At 47.0% G+C, this 17,620-nt stretch overlaps 1 protein-coding gene across 2 annotated transcripts in view; it reads right to left on the bottom strand.

The window, feature by feature from the left end:
• Positions 1-17,620, bottom strand: part of PPM1L (protein phosphatase, Mg2+/Mn2+ dependent 1L) — a 237,035-nt gene that overhangs the window by 47,955 nt on the left and 171,460 nt on the right. For both annotated transcript variants that reach the window (XM_051983101.1, XM_051983102.1), the window contains one exon: positions 16,762-16,936. In XM_051983101.1, the coding sequence (XP_051839061.1) occupies positions 16,762-16,936 (175 nt within the window). The remainder of the gene's footprint in view (positions 1-16,761; positions 16,937-17,620) is intronic.

Here is a 17,620-nt window from a genome sequence, read left to right as displayed (position 1 = left end):
AAAAATCTGATCAAAAAGGGAAAAAAATGAGAAAGAACAAAAAGCAAGCAAACAACAACAACAAAAGGTGAAAAGTCCTATGTTGTGATCCACACTCGGTCCCTGTAATCCTCTTTCTGGGTGCAGATGGCTCTCTCCATCCCAAGTCTAATGGAACCGGCCTGAATCACCTCAGTGTTGAGAAGAGCCACGTCCATCACAGGTGATCGTCACATAATCTTGTTGGTTTGGGGAACAATGTTCTCTTGGTTGTGCTCATTTCACTCAGCATCAGTTCGTGTAAGTCCAGAGCTCATTTTTAAAAGAGTGTTAGAAGAAGGAGAGAGGACTGCAGCAGAAGGGAGGAAGGTTTCGGGAAAGGAAGGGCGGAGGTCTTTTTGTCCAACTTCCTTACTAAGAGATCATGAAACTGAGCCCAAGGTCACCCAGGCAAATGTCAGGTGAGGAATTTAAAGCAAGGTCCAGAGATGGTGTTTTTTTCCCACAGAGCCAGAATAAGACAAAGAAAGCGTGTGAGAAAGGGGAGGGGGGAAGGAAAGGGATGAAAGGGATGAGGAGAGAAGCAAAGGAAAGGATGAACAAGAGAGGAAAGATGGAGATAGGAGAGGGAGCAAGGAAAAGAGGTAAAGTGGAGGGGAGAATAAAATGGAAAGCAAGGGATAAGGGAACAAGGGAAGAGAAGAATGGGAAGAAGGAGAGAATGGAGGAAGAGATGGGGAAGAGGAGGAAAAATGAGAAGGGAGAGAGAAGACAATGGGGAGAAGAGAAGAGAAAGGGGGAAATAAAAGGGAGAAATAAAAGATGGGGAGGAGGAGAGAAAGATAGAAAGGGTGCACAACCAGGGAGAGTTTCCCATTGAAATATGCCAGTCATCCTCCTTCAGAGGCTACTCAGCTTCAGCCATTTTTTTTCTGGGAATCTGAGGGAATAAAAATGATGGTGATGATGATGATGGTGGCGATGATGAACCCAACAATGATGATGATGATGACGACAACGACAGTCTCCGGGGTCTGCTGCACAAGGCGGCTCCCACGATCACAGCTGGCGTCCGTCCTCCATTTTTAGAGGTCCCCATCACTGGGGGTGACAGGTTGACTTGTGAGTGAGTTGGATTTAAGTGAGGTGGAGCCACACCACGCCGTCAGCTTCAGTGGCAGGACAGAGCCAAGGTGACCGGCGATGGCCGGGGATGCAGCGAACCTTGGATGTGTCCACGACTGACCGAGCTCTCAGCGCTCCTCGCCTCCCGCTTCAGCCCCCTCGTGGCCATTGGAACAAACTGCCCCCATCCTCCCTTCCCCGAGGGAAGGCCTTCACAAGCTTGGGCGGACAGGTAGCACCTGCCAGTCACCCTGGACCTGGCTGGGCTGCTCGGCCAGGATGCTCTTCCTGGGTGTGTCTGCGGTCCCTAAGGCAGCTTCTTGGAACCACAGCAAAGGTTCTCCTTCAGCCCCAAACCTCAGTGAGGGAGCAGGGCCCGCCTGCCCAAGGACAGGGAAAGACCAGGGTGGTGGGATCCGGGCTGAAGCCCCTCGGAGGAGAGGCCTAAGCCAGTTAGCCTGGTGTCAGCCGTGTGTTTCTGGAGCCCTGAAACCCCCGAAGCCTTTCCATTGCCCACAAGGAGGGACAGCGGACTCCCCTCCCAAGGTCACTTTGTGACTTTGGGGCTTCAGAATTTACCCCTAGGGAGTAGGGGTGCAGCATATAAACACAAGCTTCTGAGGGACGGGAAATAGTGTTTTGTCTTCATACCCCCGACACCGAGCACCTTCCCCGAACACGCAGGTTAATTAGGTGGGGGACAGAGGATCCTCTGCACTGTCGGCCCATGGAAGGTCCCTCTGCCCCGGAGCCCATTCCTCGGATTGATCCCATTGGCTGAGCCCTGTTTACTCCTTCATTCCGGGGTCTATCTGCTCCTACTCCTGGGCTTCCTGCGTGACTGGGAGCCCCTCTCCTCCTCCACTCCCCCTCCAAAGGCGCTTCAGGAGTTAAATCTACGCTCCCTTATCCTATGTGGGTTTGCTCTAGGGCAGTCTTCCCTTCCGTGTTCCTAAATATGGTTCTGTTACACTCTGTGGGAGGTACAGAGAGGCTCAGAGACGGCACCCTCCAAAGAAACCAGGCAGTTCTTCTGCACATGTATTTATTAACTTTAACATTTATTTAACGGTTAATATTATAGCCAAAGTTCTTTGAGGGCCTAGGCCTCCCAAGATAGTATCAAAGACCGAAACTGTGAGCAGTTAGTGAGAAATATAGGGGGAAAGAGCCGAGATCTAGATGGGAAATCCTCAGAGGGGACTGTTTTGTCTATAGGAATACCACCGCACTGGAGGAGGCGAACAGAGACGTAGGACGCCAGATTTAGAGCTGAACTTCCCCTCCCTCATTTTCTTTTCTTTTTTGTTATTCAATTTTATTCTACATTCAGTTCTTCACCTCACCCTGTAATTTACAGATAAAGAAACAGAGACCTTGTTCGAGATCACAACACCAAGCTTGGGAACCTGAAGAGGAAGAAAGGAAACATCCTTTGTCCTTCACCATATTCCCATCCCCTTCTGATGTGTCGGAACGCACAGAACCACAGCTAACAGCTGAGATGATTAATATGCAAGGTATAACTCGGCTTTAGTGCACACGTCGGTGGGCACAGTCTAAGTATGGCAAGCCTCCAAGTGGAATCTCTAAACTTTGGGCTTATAAGCAGCTTCTTCCAATCCCAGCCCAGGTGTCTCTTCTTGTGCATCGAGGGCTGGAAGTGACCGCTAGGTCTTTTAGTTCTAGCGCCAAGAAAGTTAAAGCAACAAGAAAATGGATACTTTTGATTACATTAAATTAAAAAGATTTTGCACAAACCAAACTAATGCAGTCAAGATTAGAAGAAATTAGAATTTATGGCCAGTGATTCTGATAAAAGCCTCATTTCTAAAATGTATAGAGAATTGACTCTATAAAAATACAAGCTATTCCCCAATTGATAGTCAAAGTATATGAAGAGACAATTTTCAGATGAAGAAATTAAAACCATTGCCAGTAATATGAAAAATGCTCTAAATCACTAAGGATTGGAGAAATGCAAATTAAGACAACTCTGAGATACCAATGTGAGGTACACCTCTCAGATTGCTTAAAATGATATTTTCTGATAATGATAATATGTTGAAGAGGATGTGGGCAAAGTGGGACACTAATACATGATTGGTGGAATTGTAAACTGATCCAACCATTCTAGAGAGCAATCTGGAACGATACCCAAAGGGTTTTCAAACTGTGCACACCCTCTGATTCAGCAGTGTCGCTGGGTCTGTATCCCAGAGAGATCATAAAAAAGGGAAAAGGACCCACATGTGAAAAATATTTGCACACATATATTGTATCTAGGGTATACATAACATATTTAACATGTATGAGACTGCTTGCCATCTAGGGGAGGGAGTGGACGGAGGAAAGGGAAAAGTTGGAATAGAAGTGAGTGCAAGGGATAATGTAAAAATGACCCATGTATATGTTCTGTCAATAAAAAGTTATAAGAAAAAATAAAAGAAAAAAAAAAGAAAAATGTTTGCAGAATCTCTTTCTCAAGTGGTGAGAAACTGGAATCTGAGTGGGTGGGACTAAATTGAAGAATGGCTGAATAAGATATAGTATACAGTATATAATATATAGGATGTAATGGAATATTATTGTAATATAAGAAATGATCAGCAGGATGATTTCAGAAAAGCCTGGAAAGATTATCATGAATTGATGCTAAATGAAGTGAGCAAAATCAAGAGAATATAGTACACAGCAGCAACAAGGTTATGTATCCACTCCGATGGACTTGGCTCTTTTCAAGAGTTAGGTGGTTCAAGGCAATTCTAATAGACCTGTGATGGAGAGAGCCATCTGAATCCAGAGAGAGAGAGACTGAATGTGGATCATAGCCCTTTTTTGTGATTACTTGTTTTTTGCCTTTCTTATTTTTTTTCCCTTTTGATCTTTTTTTTAACACAATATGACAAATATGGAAATATGTTTGGAAGAATTGCGTATGTTTAATCTATATTGAATCGCTTGCTGTCTTAGGGAAGAAGAAAGAGAGAGGAGAGGGAGAAAAAATTGGAATACAATGTTTTGCAAAGGTGAATGTTGAAAACTATCATTGCATGTATTTGGAAAAATAAAACACTATTTAAAAGAGAGAGCAAGAGCGAGAGCAAAAGTGAGAGCAAGAGCAAGAGAAAGAAAGAAAGAAAGAAGGGAAGGAGGGAGGGAAGGAAGGAAAGAAGGAAGGAAGGAAGGAAGGAAGGAAGGAAGGAAGGAAGGAAGGACGGAAAGAAGGAAGGAAAGAAGGAAGGAAGGAAAGAAGGAAGAGAAGGAAGAAAGGAAGGAAGGAGGAAAGGAGGGAGGGAGGGAGGGAGGAAGGAAAGCATGGAGTATTCCAGCAAAATGTCATTGTTTTCAGCTACAGAAAAAACAACAACAACAAGCAAAAAGCAATCTTTGTCAATGAAAGCCAGAGAAGCACATTTATGACTTGAGATTTCAGGTTCCAATGCCAGAAAACAGGGGATTCAGACCTGCAGAGCATCCCTACAAACCTCTGGATTTGGAACATGGAGAGGATGAGATTGGATTGAACAAAACTTCAAAACACACTTAAAAAAATTAACCCCGCGGCAGCAGGGAAGGATTTCTGGATTTAAAGGGGATTTGACTACATTTGTCCCGTTCGACCTCATTCGTTTCTCTAAAGCTTCTGTAGGGTGATTTAAACGTGGCTCACATCTCCACAAGGAGCTATTTTTAGAGCAGCGCGTTTTCTCTGGTAGCTCCGGAATGCTGATTTCCCAGGGGCCCGGCTGGCAAGGAGGCAAGCTCGGAGGGCCAGGGCACCCAGCCTCCCAGGGCCGGAGCAGGAAAGGCAGAATCGTCCACACACCCGGGCGAACGTGCTGGGGAGCACTGGAGACTTGGGGGGGGGGGGCTTCCTGGAGAGGGCCGAGTCTCCGGACTGCATGAAGGAGCCAGGTCTGCTTCTAGCCCGTTATGGAGAGGGATGGGCTCTGAATCCCACCTCAGTCACTTACTAGCTGGAGGATCTGGGAGAGCCATTTCACCGCTGCCTGCCTCAGTTTCCTCATCTTTAAAATGGGAATAATAAGAGCACCCACCTTCAGAGTTCAAATGTAGTAACATGAGTAAAGTATAATTCTTAGCCCTAAAGGATGGAATGAAGAGATCCGGACTTTCTCCTGAGGCCTAAGGTTGCCCGCCAGAGAGGCAGGATTCGGGGGGCACTAAAGTTTATCACCAGAGGGGAGCTCTGAGATAACCAAGCAGGAATCGGAACCCAGACCCTCCTCCCTGTCCCAGGAGGGATGACCATAATTAAAGCAGAAGTGGGCAAGCTTCTCCCCTACCAAAGGGCAGCCACTGGCCAACTGGGAACACAGAGGCGGCACGCACCTGGTGACTTTTACATTCAGAGAAACATAAAACATTCTACTTGGAGACATGAAAATGAATACATAAAACTCTATTTGATTAAAAAAAAATCTGGGGAAAGGGGAGAAAAATAAGGAGAAGAAAAGGGAAAAGGGGAGAGAAGCTTGTTAAGCATTTTATGGACATTCTCTCATCTGATCTAATAATTGCTATTATCGTTATCATGATGGACTCACTCTGTTAAGTGGGTGTTGTTATTATTATTCCCACTGTACAGATGAGCTAGATAATAAGTGAATGAAACACGGTCTTCTCCCGCCAGGTTTACCCAGGGGGCCCGGCTCCATCCGGTCACTGAGGCAGCCCCTCAGACATCCTGAGGTCTCCCAGTCATCAGGCAGAGTTTCCTCCTCCCCGTGGCTCCTGAGCAGGAGCTGGGCAGGGGCGGGGAGGCCCCCAATGGGTCCCTGTGTGATCTGGACCCAGAAATCCCTCGGCCAAGCCTTCTTAGACACTGGAGGCCTGCAGGCCCTAGGCGGTGGAAGTGGGGTCCAGCTGTGCATCCACCTGAGACTGGGCAAGCTGGCTCGGGTCATCACGGGAGGGGGGAAGGCTGATACGGCTGCCGAGACTTGAAAGCTCTCTCCTGGCTGCCCAACCTGGCCCATCTGCTTGTCTCCCCCACGGGGACTTGGAAAGCTTGTTTAATATTTTCATTTTCAACCAAACAAGAGATAGAGACCATTACAGGACGTCAAATGAATAATTTTGATTCCATTAATTATTTTTAAAGTTTTGGCACTAACAAGCTCAATGAAGCCAAGTTTAGAAGGAAATCAGAAAATCGGGGAAAACATTTTTATAGGAAGCTTCTTCAATAAAAGGTCTCTTTTTTCCCAAATATAGAGAAATGAAATAATACAAATCATTCCCTAATTGGTACATGATCAAAAGCTAAGAGCAGGCGGTTTTTAGACAAAGTAATCAAAGCTATCTCTAGTCATGTTAAAAAATTCTCTCAATCACTAGTGATTAGTGAAATGCAAATTAAAACAACTCTGAGGTACCACCTCATACCTATTAGATTGGCTGATGGGACAAAAAAAGGAAAAGAGAAATGTTAGAAGGGCTGTGGGAAAATTGGGACACTAGTGCCCTTTTGGAGGAATTGTGAACTGCTCCAACCCTTCTGGAGAATAACTTGGAACTAGGTGCCAAGGGCTATACAGCTGCCCATACCCTTTGACCTGATGATACCAAAACTAGGTCTGTATTCCAGAGATTTTTTTTTTAGGGAAGAGGGAGGAAGAACTTATATGTAATAATAATTAAAAAAAAAAAAAAGCATCTACAGCAGCTCTTTTTGTGGTGTCAAAGAATTGGAAATTGAGAGGCTATCCAGGGATTTAAAAAATAGCCAAACAAGCTGTGGTACGTGATTGCTACTGTGCTCTAAGAAGGGACAGGAAGGATACTTTTGGAAAAACCTTGAAAGATTAAACAGAACCGATAGAAAGTGAAATGAGAAGAAGCAGGAGAACATCGTACACCATAACATCAATATTGTCAGATGAAAAACTGAACGACTCGGCTACTTTCAGCAGCGCGATGATCCGAGACCATCCCAAAGGATTCATAATGGAAAATGTTTTCTACTTCCTGGGAAAGAGCTGATGGAGCTTAAAGCCTATTTTATTTTGCTTTCTTTTTCTTGGTGTTTTTATTGGGGAGGGTCATCTGGGGATGGTTTACTTTCCTAATATTATTCATATGGAAAAACGGTTTACAGGACTGCCCATGTATAACCTATTATCAGATTGTTTGCCTTCTCAATGAGAGGGGAGGGGGGAAGCAGAGATTTTGGAACAGTTTTTTTTTTTTTTTTAATCAATGTTAAAAAATTGCTTTTACATGAATTGTAATTTTTTAACTTTCCATTTTCATTGAAGAATAAAGGCCTACAGGGTGCTGATTTAGCCCAGGATTTGGAGAGGAAGGCAATAAATAACTGGTGACTTTTCTCTTATTTGGGGAAGGATGTGTTATTTCAAACATAATTCTCAAGGGAGTCAGAGGAGTCCAGATGGAGAAGAACCAGATGCTTTATGCCTAAGGGGCATCTGCCGTGGCACTAGCCAGGCACAAATAGGACAGGGCAGGGTTATAAGAGGAGCCCAGGGACCCAAACCCCAAATGGGATTGAGAGGGGCTGGATATGACTGGAAAAGGGCTGCACCGTCCCTGAATCTCAAGGGCAAGAAGGACATTACCAAGACAAGAGAGGAATGGTTTCCGTCCCCCAGCAGCAGAGCCTGGACTAGGCTGGCCCATGGGCTAGCTCCCTCCCAATGACATTTTCTACCTGGGGGCAGAATAACCCGGACTGATGCTTGAGGGACCGGGGCAGAGCATGGTACCCGGGGGAAAGGGGGGTCCGATGAATGACCAGGGCATCCTATCCCCAGAAGGTAGCACTGGAGCTAGGTTTCCACAGCAAGCTTGCTCTCCCGGGACGCCCGCCCAAGTTCTGCCCGTCCTGGCTTCTGAACCCTGAAATGCCTGAGCAGCATCAAAATCTCCAACCCAGAGACTGCCAAGAAAAGGAAAAAGGAGATAAAGCTTCATCCTATAGAGCTTGCAGACCTAGCCTGAGTCTCTCCCTGCAGGGGGCCAGGCCCTGTCCAGCTGACCTAAGAACAAGCGCTTCTGGATGCCCGTGAGGCCGAGGACCCCTGATAGAGCCCCGGGGGGGTCTCTGTGGTCCCCTGGAGGTCCCCGCTCACCTCCAGCCCAAATCAAACTCAGAAAATCACTTCCCTCCAAAAAGAGATGAATGTTCTGGGGTGATCGGTGGGGATGACCGGCCAAGGGGCGAACCTTATCCTGCGGTCTCATGCTTTAAAAAAACAATACAAAAGGCCATGGATGGCCCCCGCTACAACTTCATTAAATGCAGAGGATGCTTTAATGGCTTCCAGGGAGTTACCTAAAAGGGCTAGGCAGGAGCTGGAGGCCTCCAAGCTCAAGGGGCCCAGCTGTTACATGAGCGCAGAAAAGCAGCGCATTTTCCAGAACTGCATTTTTTCATGGCGCCCCTCACAAAAGGTTCTGAACGGATTCCCTAAAACTGCGGCAGCGTCCCGCCTCCCAACGCTTGTTCAGCGCATCCTCCGGCCTTCCCATAGTCCTCTGCTTCCGTATTTGCTCCTAGGCTCCCTGCTCTCCAAGGGCAGCTTCATTTACTTTGGTGGTAGCTCGCTGTCGGTGCAGCAGGAGTCCCAGCCCCGAAGTCCATGCTCTGGGTCTCAGCTTCCCCTTCTGCCAGACCTGGAGCCCCTTCCCAGTTCTAAACCCCAGGATCCAAGGCGATGTTCTCTCGGGACTTCATGTCGAGATTAAGAAAAAGACAAGAGGAAAGCCGAGGGTCCCTCCTTCCCCAACAACTCGGCTCTCCATCTGGTAAATGGGATTCCTTAAAAATGCGTTTGGATTCTGTGCCACGAGGCATATGGGGCACTTCCTGACAGACTTCCCAAGCATGTACGGCCTTATTCAGGCCCTGGGCTAGAGGGAACCGGTGAATGAACGAGGCCCCTGGGCCCCTGGCCTGGAACGGGCTCCTCCTGCTGCTTCCCAGAATCTGGGCCCAGGTTCAGTCCCAGGGCTGCATCCTGGGGGAAGCCTGGGAGATCTCAGAAGTGCCCGTGGCCACCCTGGCCTTAACTTGTACCTTGCAGGTGTCCCTATGTGCCCCCTACCCCCCAGTATATTCTCTCTCAGGGAGTCCTTCTATCCCCAGTGCCCAGGACAGTGTCCAGCACATAATGAAACGCTTGCTGACCTGACAGGCTGACAGTGAGCCAGGGAGACGGTGCCCCAAGGCACGGAGGGGGGCTTTCAGACCACGGATGGCATTTGAACCAGAGATGATACCCCTGGCCTATGTCCGGGTGGCTAAAAGGGAACATCGGCCACGGGATTTGCTTTGAAGTGGCTCCGTCTGGTTCCATCCGAGCTCTCAAACGCTCTTTGGGGAAGCAGGTAGAGCGTCTGTCTCCTTTGTGGAAAACAATGGCGACTTGATGAGATGGAGCCCCACCATCCCCTTGCCAGGCTTAATTGCTGGGCGGCCGCCTCCTACGGAGGAGACGGGCAGCAGCTCCTGATTCCTGGCGTTCTGCTGTGCGCATTTTTATTTCAAACCTTATCTTTGTTCCCAAGGGAAAAAATGCCAGTGTGACTCTCTTAGGGGAAAGAATCATTCTTTCCATGTGGACGGGCAGGCCCGAGGCTTCTGCAGGGCTGCGGTGCCCTGGAAGAGATGCAGCCAGTGGGACGCAGGAGCCATCCCCGGCCTCTCCCTCTGGGCCCTCTCCTTCCCCACAGAGAAGGGGCAAACACAGCTCTCCGGAACCTCTCTCCCTCCCTCTCTCCCTCGCTGAGACAATTGGGGTTAAGTGACTTGCCCAGAGTCACACAGCCAGGAAGGGTTAAGTGGCTGAGGGTGGATTTGAACTCAGGTCCTCCTGACTTCAGGGCTGGGGCTCCACCCACTGTGCCCCTAGCTGCCCCGATTCCTTTCTCAAAACTACTTCCCAGACACTATGTAGAAGGCCTGTGAGTGGTCCCTCATCTCTGACCTCTCTCTTTTTTCTGAGCCACCCAAATATGTCTCGCCATCTTTATGCCTATTTTTAACTGAAGTTAATACCAAAGTATATGTAAGTCTTTATACAATTTCCAGACCTCTTAATCCCCTGCAACAGCTGGTAGTGAATACGTTGTCATTATTTTCATGGCGTTTAGCATAGTGCTCGGCACACAGTATGTACTTAATAAATGTTTATTGGCTGACTGACAAAAACATGCTGCAAATGCATTTGCTAGCTGTGTGATACGCAAATCATATAACCTTTGCCTGCCTCAGTTTCCTCGTCTGTAAAATGGGGCTAGTAAAAATACATGTTTTCTAAGACTGGAGGATGAAACGAGAGAATATTTGTACAGCGCTCTGCAAACTTAAAATGCTTATTTAAATTTTTTTAATTTAAATTTTAGCCATCATTGTCACCAAAGAATTAATTACTGGTGATGAGCCTCTTGTACTTAGCTAGGCTGGTCCTGGGGAAGCAGACTCCACATACCATTTGAGCACAGACCCGGTCAGATGTTATGGCACAGACTTTGAGAACCAAAGGTCATCTCTAAACTGGGATGAGGAATCGCAGTATGACTTAGTGAAGGACTATCTTGCCACAAGTCTCTCTAGAGACAGAACTAGGGTGAGGAAACGTGGGTTTTGTCCCAGGCACTAAAATTTAAAGGGTGCCATCAGCATTTTCACTCTGTCCTTCAGCTTCTTAGAAACAATTGTGTTTAGGACATAGTTTACAAGAACTCTCAGGTATGATCGGAGGGTTTGCTTCTTTCCACTAAGGGACTCTCTCAGACTTAGCTCCTCCCAAGCCATGGGCCGCTCCTTCCCACACCACACACCCCAAAGCTCCCCAGGAGTGACCTCATGGCATCCCACAGGGCGACATCCCCCACCCAAGTTTGTCCCTAAAATCTTGAACTGCTGAGGACAACTGTTTGTTTTTTTTAACGTCCTGTATGTTCTATACAGTTCGTCTCCTTGGGATCTTAATGGCAAGCGGAAGACTCCAGAGGGGGCAACGTCCGGAGAGGGTTAGGAGTTTAGTGTAATTTGGAACCCCAAAAAGAGGCCCACCCTCTGGCTTCTCCCTTTTGCCTCCTTCCTTCTCTTACTCCCTCCCTCCCTTCTTTCCTCCTTTCTCCCTCTCCTTCCTTCCTTTCTTTTTCCCTTTCTCTTTCTCTGTCTTTGCTTCCTTCCTTCTTTCCTTTCTCCCTCTCCTTCCTTCCTCCTCCCTCGTTCTTTCCTTGCTTCCTTCTTGGTTGATAGAACCAGATGGATACCGGAGTGCCCCAGCCTCCCCGCTCTGATGTTGCCCCCACCTGCGGCCCCCTCCTCTTCGGGAAGTCCCCGGCTGGGACCACTCTTTGTCCTGAGATACAAAGACCATGCTCACTCCTGACTCTTTTCAACCTCCCTCCCCTCCCACTTCCCTTTTAAGTTTTGTCTTTCCTTAGACTAGAGCTTCCCCCAGGGGTGGGCTGTTTTTCGCTTGTATTTGTCCCCTGGATGCTTTGACCGCTGCCTGGTTGGAAGTAAGTGCTTCACAAATGCACCGACGTAGCTCCGAGCACTGGCCAGGGCGACCCTGAGAGGTAAGTTCTCCTTCCCTGCAGGTCCTCGGCCAAGGCTGGAGGGCTGTTCATCAGGTACGGCTGAAGAAGGGTTCTTGTGCACGAGCCGGACGTGGAGGCCCCCTCCTGCCACTCCCTCTGTCTGCACAAGAGTAACTCCTTTGTCCCTCAGAAGCCACTTTCTGGGGTCACTGTGCCTGGAAAAGGGGCCGCCTCCTGGCCAGCTCGGTGATGAGAGCCTGTCCGAGGGCCCTGGGGCTGGTACCCGGCTGGTCCCCAGTGCCCTTCCTGCTGGCACCCCCCTGGTACAGTTAGTGGCAGTAATTAGCAGCTGACTGGCGCGCCAGGCTCCATGCTAAGTGCTTTCCCTTCTCACAGGAGACGGGCACTACAATGATTCCCATTTTACACTGGAGGAAATGGAGGCAACCAGAGGCCTTGCCCAGGGCCCCACGGCTGGCACAAAGGCCAGACTGGAAGTCAGGGAAACGAGGCTTCCTGCCTCTAGCCCGGCACTCTCTCCACCTGCTGCCGTTGCCTGGTTTCCGATAATCCTGAGCCAGCTCACCACCACCCTACTCCTCATGGAAGGACTCTAGGAGGGACGCTTCTCTCTGCTCCGTAAAGAACTGACTTACAGAAGACCTCGGTAACCCAGGAACGTGTTCTAGGGTGGCCCCCTCTCCCTCCTTAAATTTCCTTGTAGTTACTTCTCTGTTTCATTGTTGGATTTAAGCTCCCTGAGGACTGGATCTGTTTCTTGTGTTCCTGTATCCTGAAGCATCACTGAGGCTTGTATACAGTAGGTGCTCAATAAGTGTTTGTGGCATTGAATGTGCCGTTTTCTACTTGAAAGCAGACACTGGAAGATCATGGGCTCCCAGTGGCCTCCATTCCATAAAAGAAGAGCTCAGGGATCATCCATCTCTGAGAAGGAGGAGCCCTGGGCACTCACAGGCCCCCTAAATCAGGGATTAGTGCCCTGGAGCTGCTTTCCACACCCTCCAGCTTTGGAGTTCCTAACCAGAGTCCTCAACTTGTTTTAAAAAATATTCTGATGAACGTAAACTGCTTGCATTTTTGTTTTTCTTCCCGGATTATTTATATCTTCTGAATCCAAATCTCCCTGTGCAACAAGAAAACTGTTCGGTTCTGCTCACATATATTGTATCTATACTGTGACATATTTAACATGTATAGGACTGCTTGCCATCTGGGAGAGGGGGTGGAGGGAGAGAGGGGGAAAATCAGAACAGAAGTGAGTGCAAGGGATAATGCTGTAAAATTACCCTGGCATGGGTTCTGTCAATAAAAAGTTATTTAAAAAAAATATTCTGATGGCTGCGTTTTGGTAAAATTGGCTTCCTTGGTACCCTAACTGTTTTCTTATTTAAAAACATGATTCTGAGAAGGGTTCCCCACGGCTTCCCCTCTGACCTGGCTACTCCTTTTTCTCCCCGAAGGAAAAATCCCTCAGTTTTTCTTCCTTCTCTTCTAAAGTTCAGCCTGAGTGTGAGAAGGAAACAGAAACTCCCAAATGTAAGTGACCACTGTCTCTCCGCTGTGTCATGGGCCCCCTCAGTTACATCCCATTCTCTTTCTCAGGGGACCGTGGAGGCTGAATCAGGGGATCAGAATGATAACGGCTCTCGGGCCCAGTAATTATGAAAGTTGCCCCTCTGGGGCAATGACACTCCCTAAGAGCCAATGGGACTCTGCCTTGTGCAGGACATTCCCAGATCTCTCACTCTGTGGGTTTATAGCTGTGTGTACGTGTGCATGCAGGTCTGCGTATATATGCGTGGATGTATATTCTAAATGCACTGGCGCGATCTCAATCCCAGGTCCTTTCACAAAGGCTGAGTTTCTGTCACAATCTGACACAGATCAGCACCCATCCATCCAAACGGTCCCAAGAGCAAAGACTTGGGTTCCACTGAGCACTGGGATACAAGAATGTGGGAATCTCCCAAAACTAAAAATGGATCCACAAAAGACAGACAGATTTAAACAGCTCTTTTCTCTCCAAAAAGAAAAAAAGAAAAGAAAAGAAAGAAAGAAGAATGACTCATAGTCTTTCAGGACCAACCCACACTACCAAGAAATGTAAGTCTGAATATATCTGCATAGGAACACAAGCCAGATTGAGAAGATAATAAAATGCAGATACCTGGGGAGGACTTGTAGATGTCTGTGTATGTATAAAAAGGGACCCACATGAGATACAGACCCATTTGTTCTTTTATATTTCAAGGTTAATCTTTTTAAATGTTTTATTAATAGTCTTTTAAAACATCACTATCATTTCCCAACGATTCCACCCTCACCTCACCTCCTACACCCAGAGAATACTTTTTAACGACGGAATACGGGATAGCAAAGTAAATCAGCCCATTGGCCACATCTGACAATATATGCCTCCTCCCACCTCGATGGGCCCCCGCTTTGAGAGGAGGGAAGCGTGCGTTAAGGGGTAATATTCAAGAAGGTTCACTGTATTTTCACTGAAAAATGCAAATATTTAAAAATAAGACCGCCAACATAATCTAACAAATGCAGAAAAGTCCATTTCTGAGCCTTCTTATTCTTTGAAATGTATATACTCCCCCAAGAAGTGAAAAGTGTGTACATGTGTATCTACATTTATATGTATGCACACATATATTAGAATTATGCACACACATGTAGCATGTATACTCACCCACTCATCCCCTAGCTGAATAGAGGTGTTAGGTACTGGATTTTGTCATTAAGAATCAGCTTCAACTCCCGCCTCTGACACTTATCAGCGAGTCCCTTAATCACTCAAGACTCAGTTTCCCCATTTGTAAAATGAGGCTAAAAATGGCACCTACCTCCCGGGGTGGCTGTGAAGAGCAGATGACATAATGTATGGAAGCTCTTTGCAAACCTCAAGGGTTAACTGTTAGTTAGGATCATTATTATTATTCCGGCTTTAGCGCCCTAAGATTATGCCTAGGGGAGGTGTCCACGTACATGGACAAGAAAAGTCGGGGGAGAGAAGGGGAGAAGAAAGAGTAAGTGAGAGAGGAGGGAAAACCGAGTGTCGGCCATCCAGTAGGTGCCAGCATTTTAAACAATTGCTCAGGAAGCCTTCCTCACTCGCTGGTTTCTGTTGGTTGGCTTAGGGGAGTCACAGATGGCAGAGAGATCCATTAAGTCCCCCAGGAGGACTTATCAGGAGCCAAGCATTAATGATGGATCAGCCTCCCCAGACTGGGATATTTTCCAGTGAGCCACTTCCTAAAATTCAGAGGGTTGTTTCAAGAGGATGAGAAAGTAAAATGGAAAATGTGCACAGAACTAAGGCCGCATCGAGCATCTGAGCGACGCCCGTATCACGGTGTCCAAAGTCCAACAGCATTCCCGCCGCTTATTGGAAATATTTGCTCTAGAGGGCCCTTCTCCCACCACCTGACCGAAGCACGCTGCAAGGGCAAAACTATCCCTGACTCTCTAACTTCTCTTTTCATTTCTGTTTTTAAATTATTTCCTTCAACGAGCACAGAGTAGAGTTCTCAACACTGGTGAATGCTCTTGGGCAAGCTCCCCCAAAATGGCCTCCAGCCTTGGATGGGTGTAACCGGGCCCAAATGCCGTGACCCAAGCAAAGCACCTTGCAAACAAACGCCAACAATTACCGTTAACTACGAGGGAACAGGTTTTAAGCCCAAGAGTGAGAGAGATGTGCGGGTGGAACTGTGGAGAGAAGGGCCAAGATGGTGTTCCCAGTGGGAACTACCTCAAGCAACATTCATTAAGCACTGACTACGTGCCAGGGACTGTGCTGAGCACCTAGGACACAAAAAGAGGCAGAAGTCAGTCCCTGACCTCAAAGAGCTAATGGGGGAGAGGGGAATGGAGGGAAGATAATTAGATAGATACAGACAGACAGACAGACAGGTACATACACACATCTATGTTAGAACATATATTATATATAACATAGTGCAGTAAATGTTAAATTACTTAAGCTTCACAATTATTATAAAATATTATAATCATATAATATATAGTATATATTCACAAATATTATACAGTCCCTGACCTCAAAGACCTGATGGGGAGAGGGGAAGGGAAGAAAAGATAATTAGATAGAAAAATAAGAGAAGATAATTAGATAGAAAAATAAATTATTTAATTAGATGGGAAAAATATGTCAGGCAGACATACTTACATCTATGTTATAACATATATTGTAAGTAATTTAGTAAATATTAAGTTACTTAAGCTTCACAATTATTATAGGATTACCTCATGGATTAATGTAGATTATACATAGAGAAAGAGATTATAGATTTAGAAACCAAGAGCCACAGACGCTCAGTGTCTTGACCAATAGTAACACGGCTGACCCCTAGAAATCAGGCCCCCCCCCCTCTTCTTCTGGTCCAGCTCTCAGAGCGCTACAGCTAAGTCCAGATCCAAGCATCTTCCTGATTTTCTAAAGATTTCTCCAAAAGGAGAAAGGCCTGGACCCCAAATAATCCTTCGGAAGAAAAGGCAAAAACAAAATGGCTTACTATGAATCAAGTACATAGTAAGGAACAGAAGATTTGTAAAATTCTTATATACCTTCATTAAATATTCTATCCCTCAATAGAACACAGACACCTCCAGGGCAGGGTCTGTTCTGATTTTTGTCCGTCACCTTAGAAGACACCACTGTGCTTTTGCACACAGTAGATGCTTTATGAATGCCTGCTGAACAAATGAGTAAATGGTTTCTCAGCTAGACTAATTTAAAGTTTTCAAGGAAGAAGAGCAAACTAGAGAAGTGACATTTAAGATTAGATCAATAGGAACACATAATAGATAAGAGACCAGAAAATCCCATTAGCGAAACAGCTTTTTTTTTTTTTTTTTAAGGGATTTGGTATTTAACCACCTGTTCCAGGAATCGACAGACATGTCTTACACTTCACGTTGTGTAAGGAAATTTTCTCATGTGCACCTGATAGCTCTGAACCCCGAGTTTGCCGCTCGTCACCTCTCTTTTTAAAATGCACGGCTTTTGGCAGCGGCCCAGACATACTGCCGGAGCCCTCGCGAGAAGGCGGCCGCCAGACGTACCTGCTTCATCGTAGGAGACGGTCAGTTTTTCCAGCATCTCTCGGTCGATGGACAGGATCTGCTGCTCCAAGATGGCCTGATAGGAGAGCACGCTGTTCTCTTTGTCCTTTTCGTAGTCCTGAAGATGCTGTTTCAGGACCTCAGGCAGGCGGGATTTCACATATTCAGCAGCTGACTGTCATAAAACAAGCAAGAAAAATAAATAAATTGGATTAGTCCTTTGTATATTCAACCTGAACCTTTATTTGTCAGACTACTGAGCTGCAGCTGAAAATCGGGAACCAGAAGGGGAATAAACAGGGCAAGAGATTGCCAAAGCCAATCAATGAGTGACCGACGCACCGGGCAACAGAAAGTAAAAAAGCACGATTCGGGAAACACCCTTGGCCGGTCAGCTAGGCCATCAATCTTACACCGAGCTCTGGTCCCCAGCCCCTACCTCCAGAGACCATAGACACCCCATATCCAAGAGGTCTGGTCTCCCCCTCCCAGAAGGCTTCTGTGCCAAGCTCTGCCTCTGGTAGCTGGCAGTGGCAACAGAAAGAGAAAAGCCCCTCTGGCATGTTGGCTGGACCCCCCTTTGTGAGCTTACAGAGAACCTGGACAAAGCCTGGAGGCATCTGGAGACTGATATGGGTCACGCTGGTTATATGGCTGCAGATTCTCTCCTCCCTACTGCGAGACTTCTTTCCTTTTCCCTTCTCTTTCCCTCATTCTCTCCCTGCTCCCTACATTCAGGGCACTTGGATCCCTGCCCACCTTATTCTCTGATTTCTGATGGGAAAAGGGCATCAACAATTGTCACTGGTTCACAGATGACTCTGAACTTGTCCCCATGCTCCCAACCACACTGGACATC

This window comes from Antechinus flavipes, chromosome 3, assembly GCF_016432865.1.
Source record: "Antechinus flavipes isolate AdamAnt ecotype Samford, QLD, Australia chromosome 3, AdamAnt_v2, whole genome shotgun sequence".
Classification (NCBI taxonomy): domain Eukaryota; kingdom Metazoa; phylum Chordata; class Mammalia; order Dasyuromorphia; family Dasyuridae; genus Antechinus; species Antechinus flavipes.
This window is presented reverse-complemented; position numbering and strand designations above follow the sequence as displayed.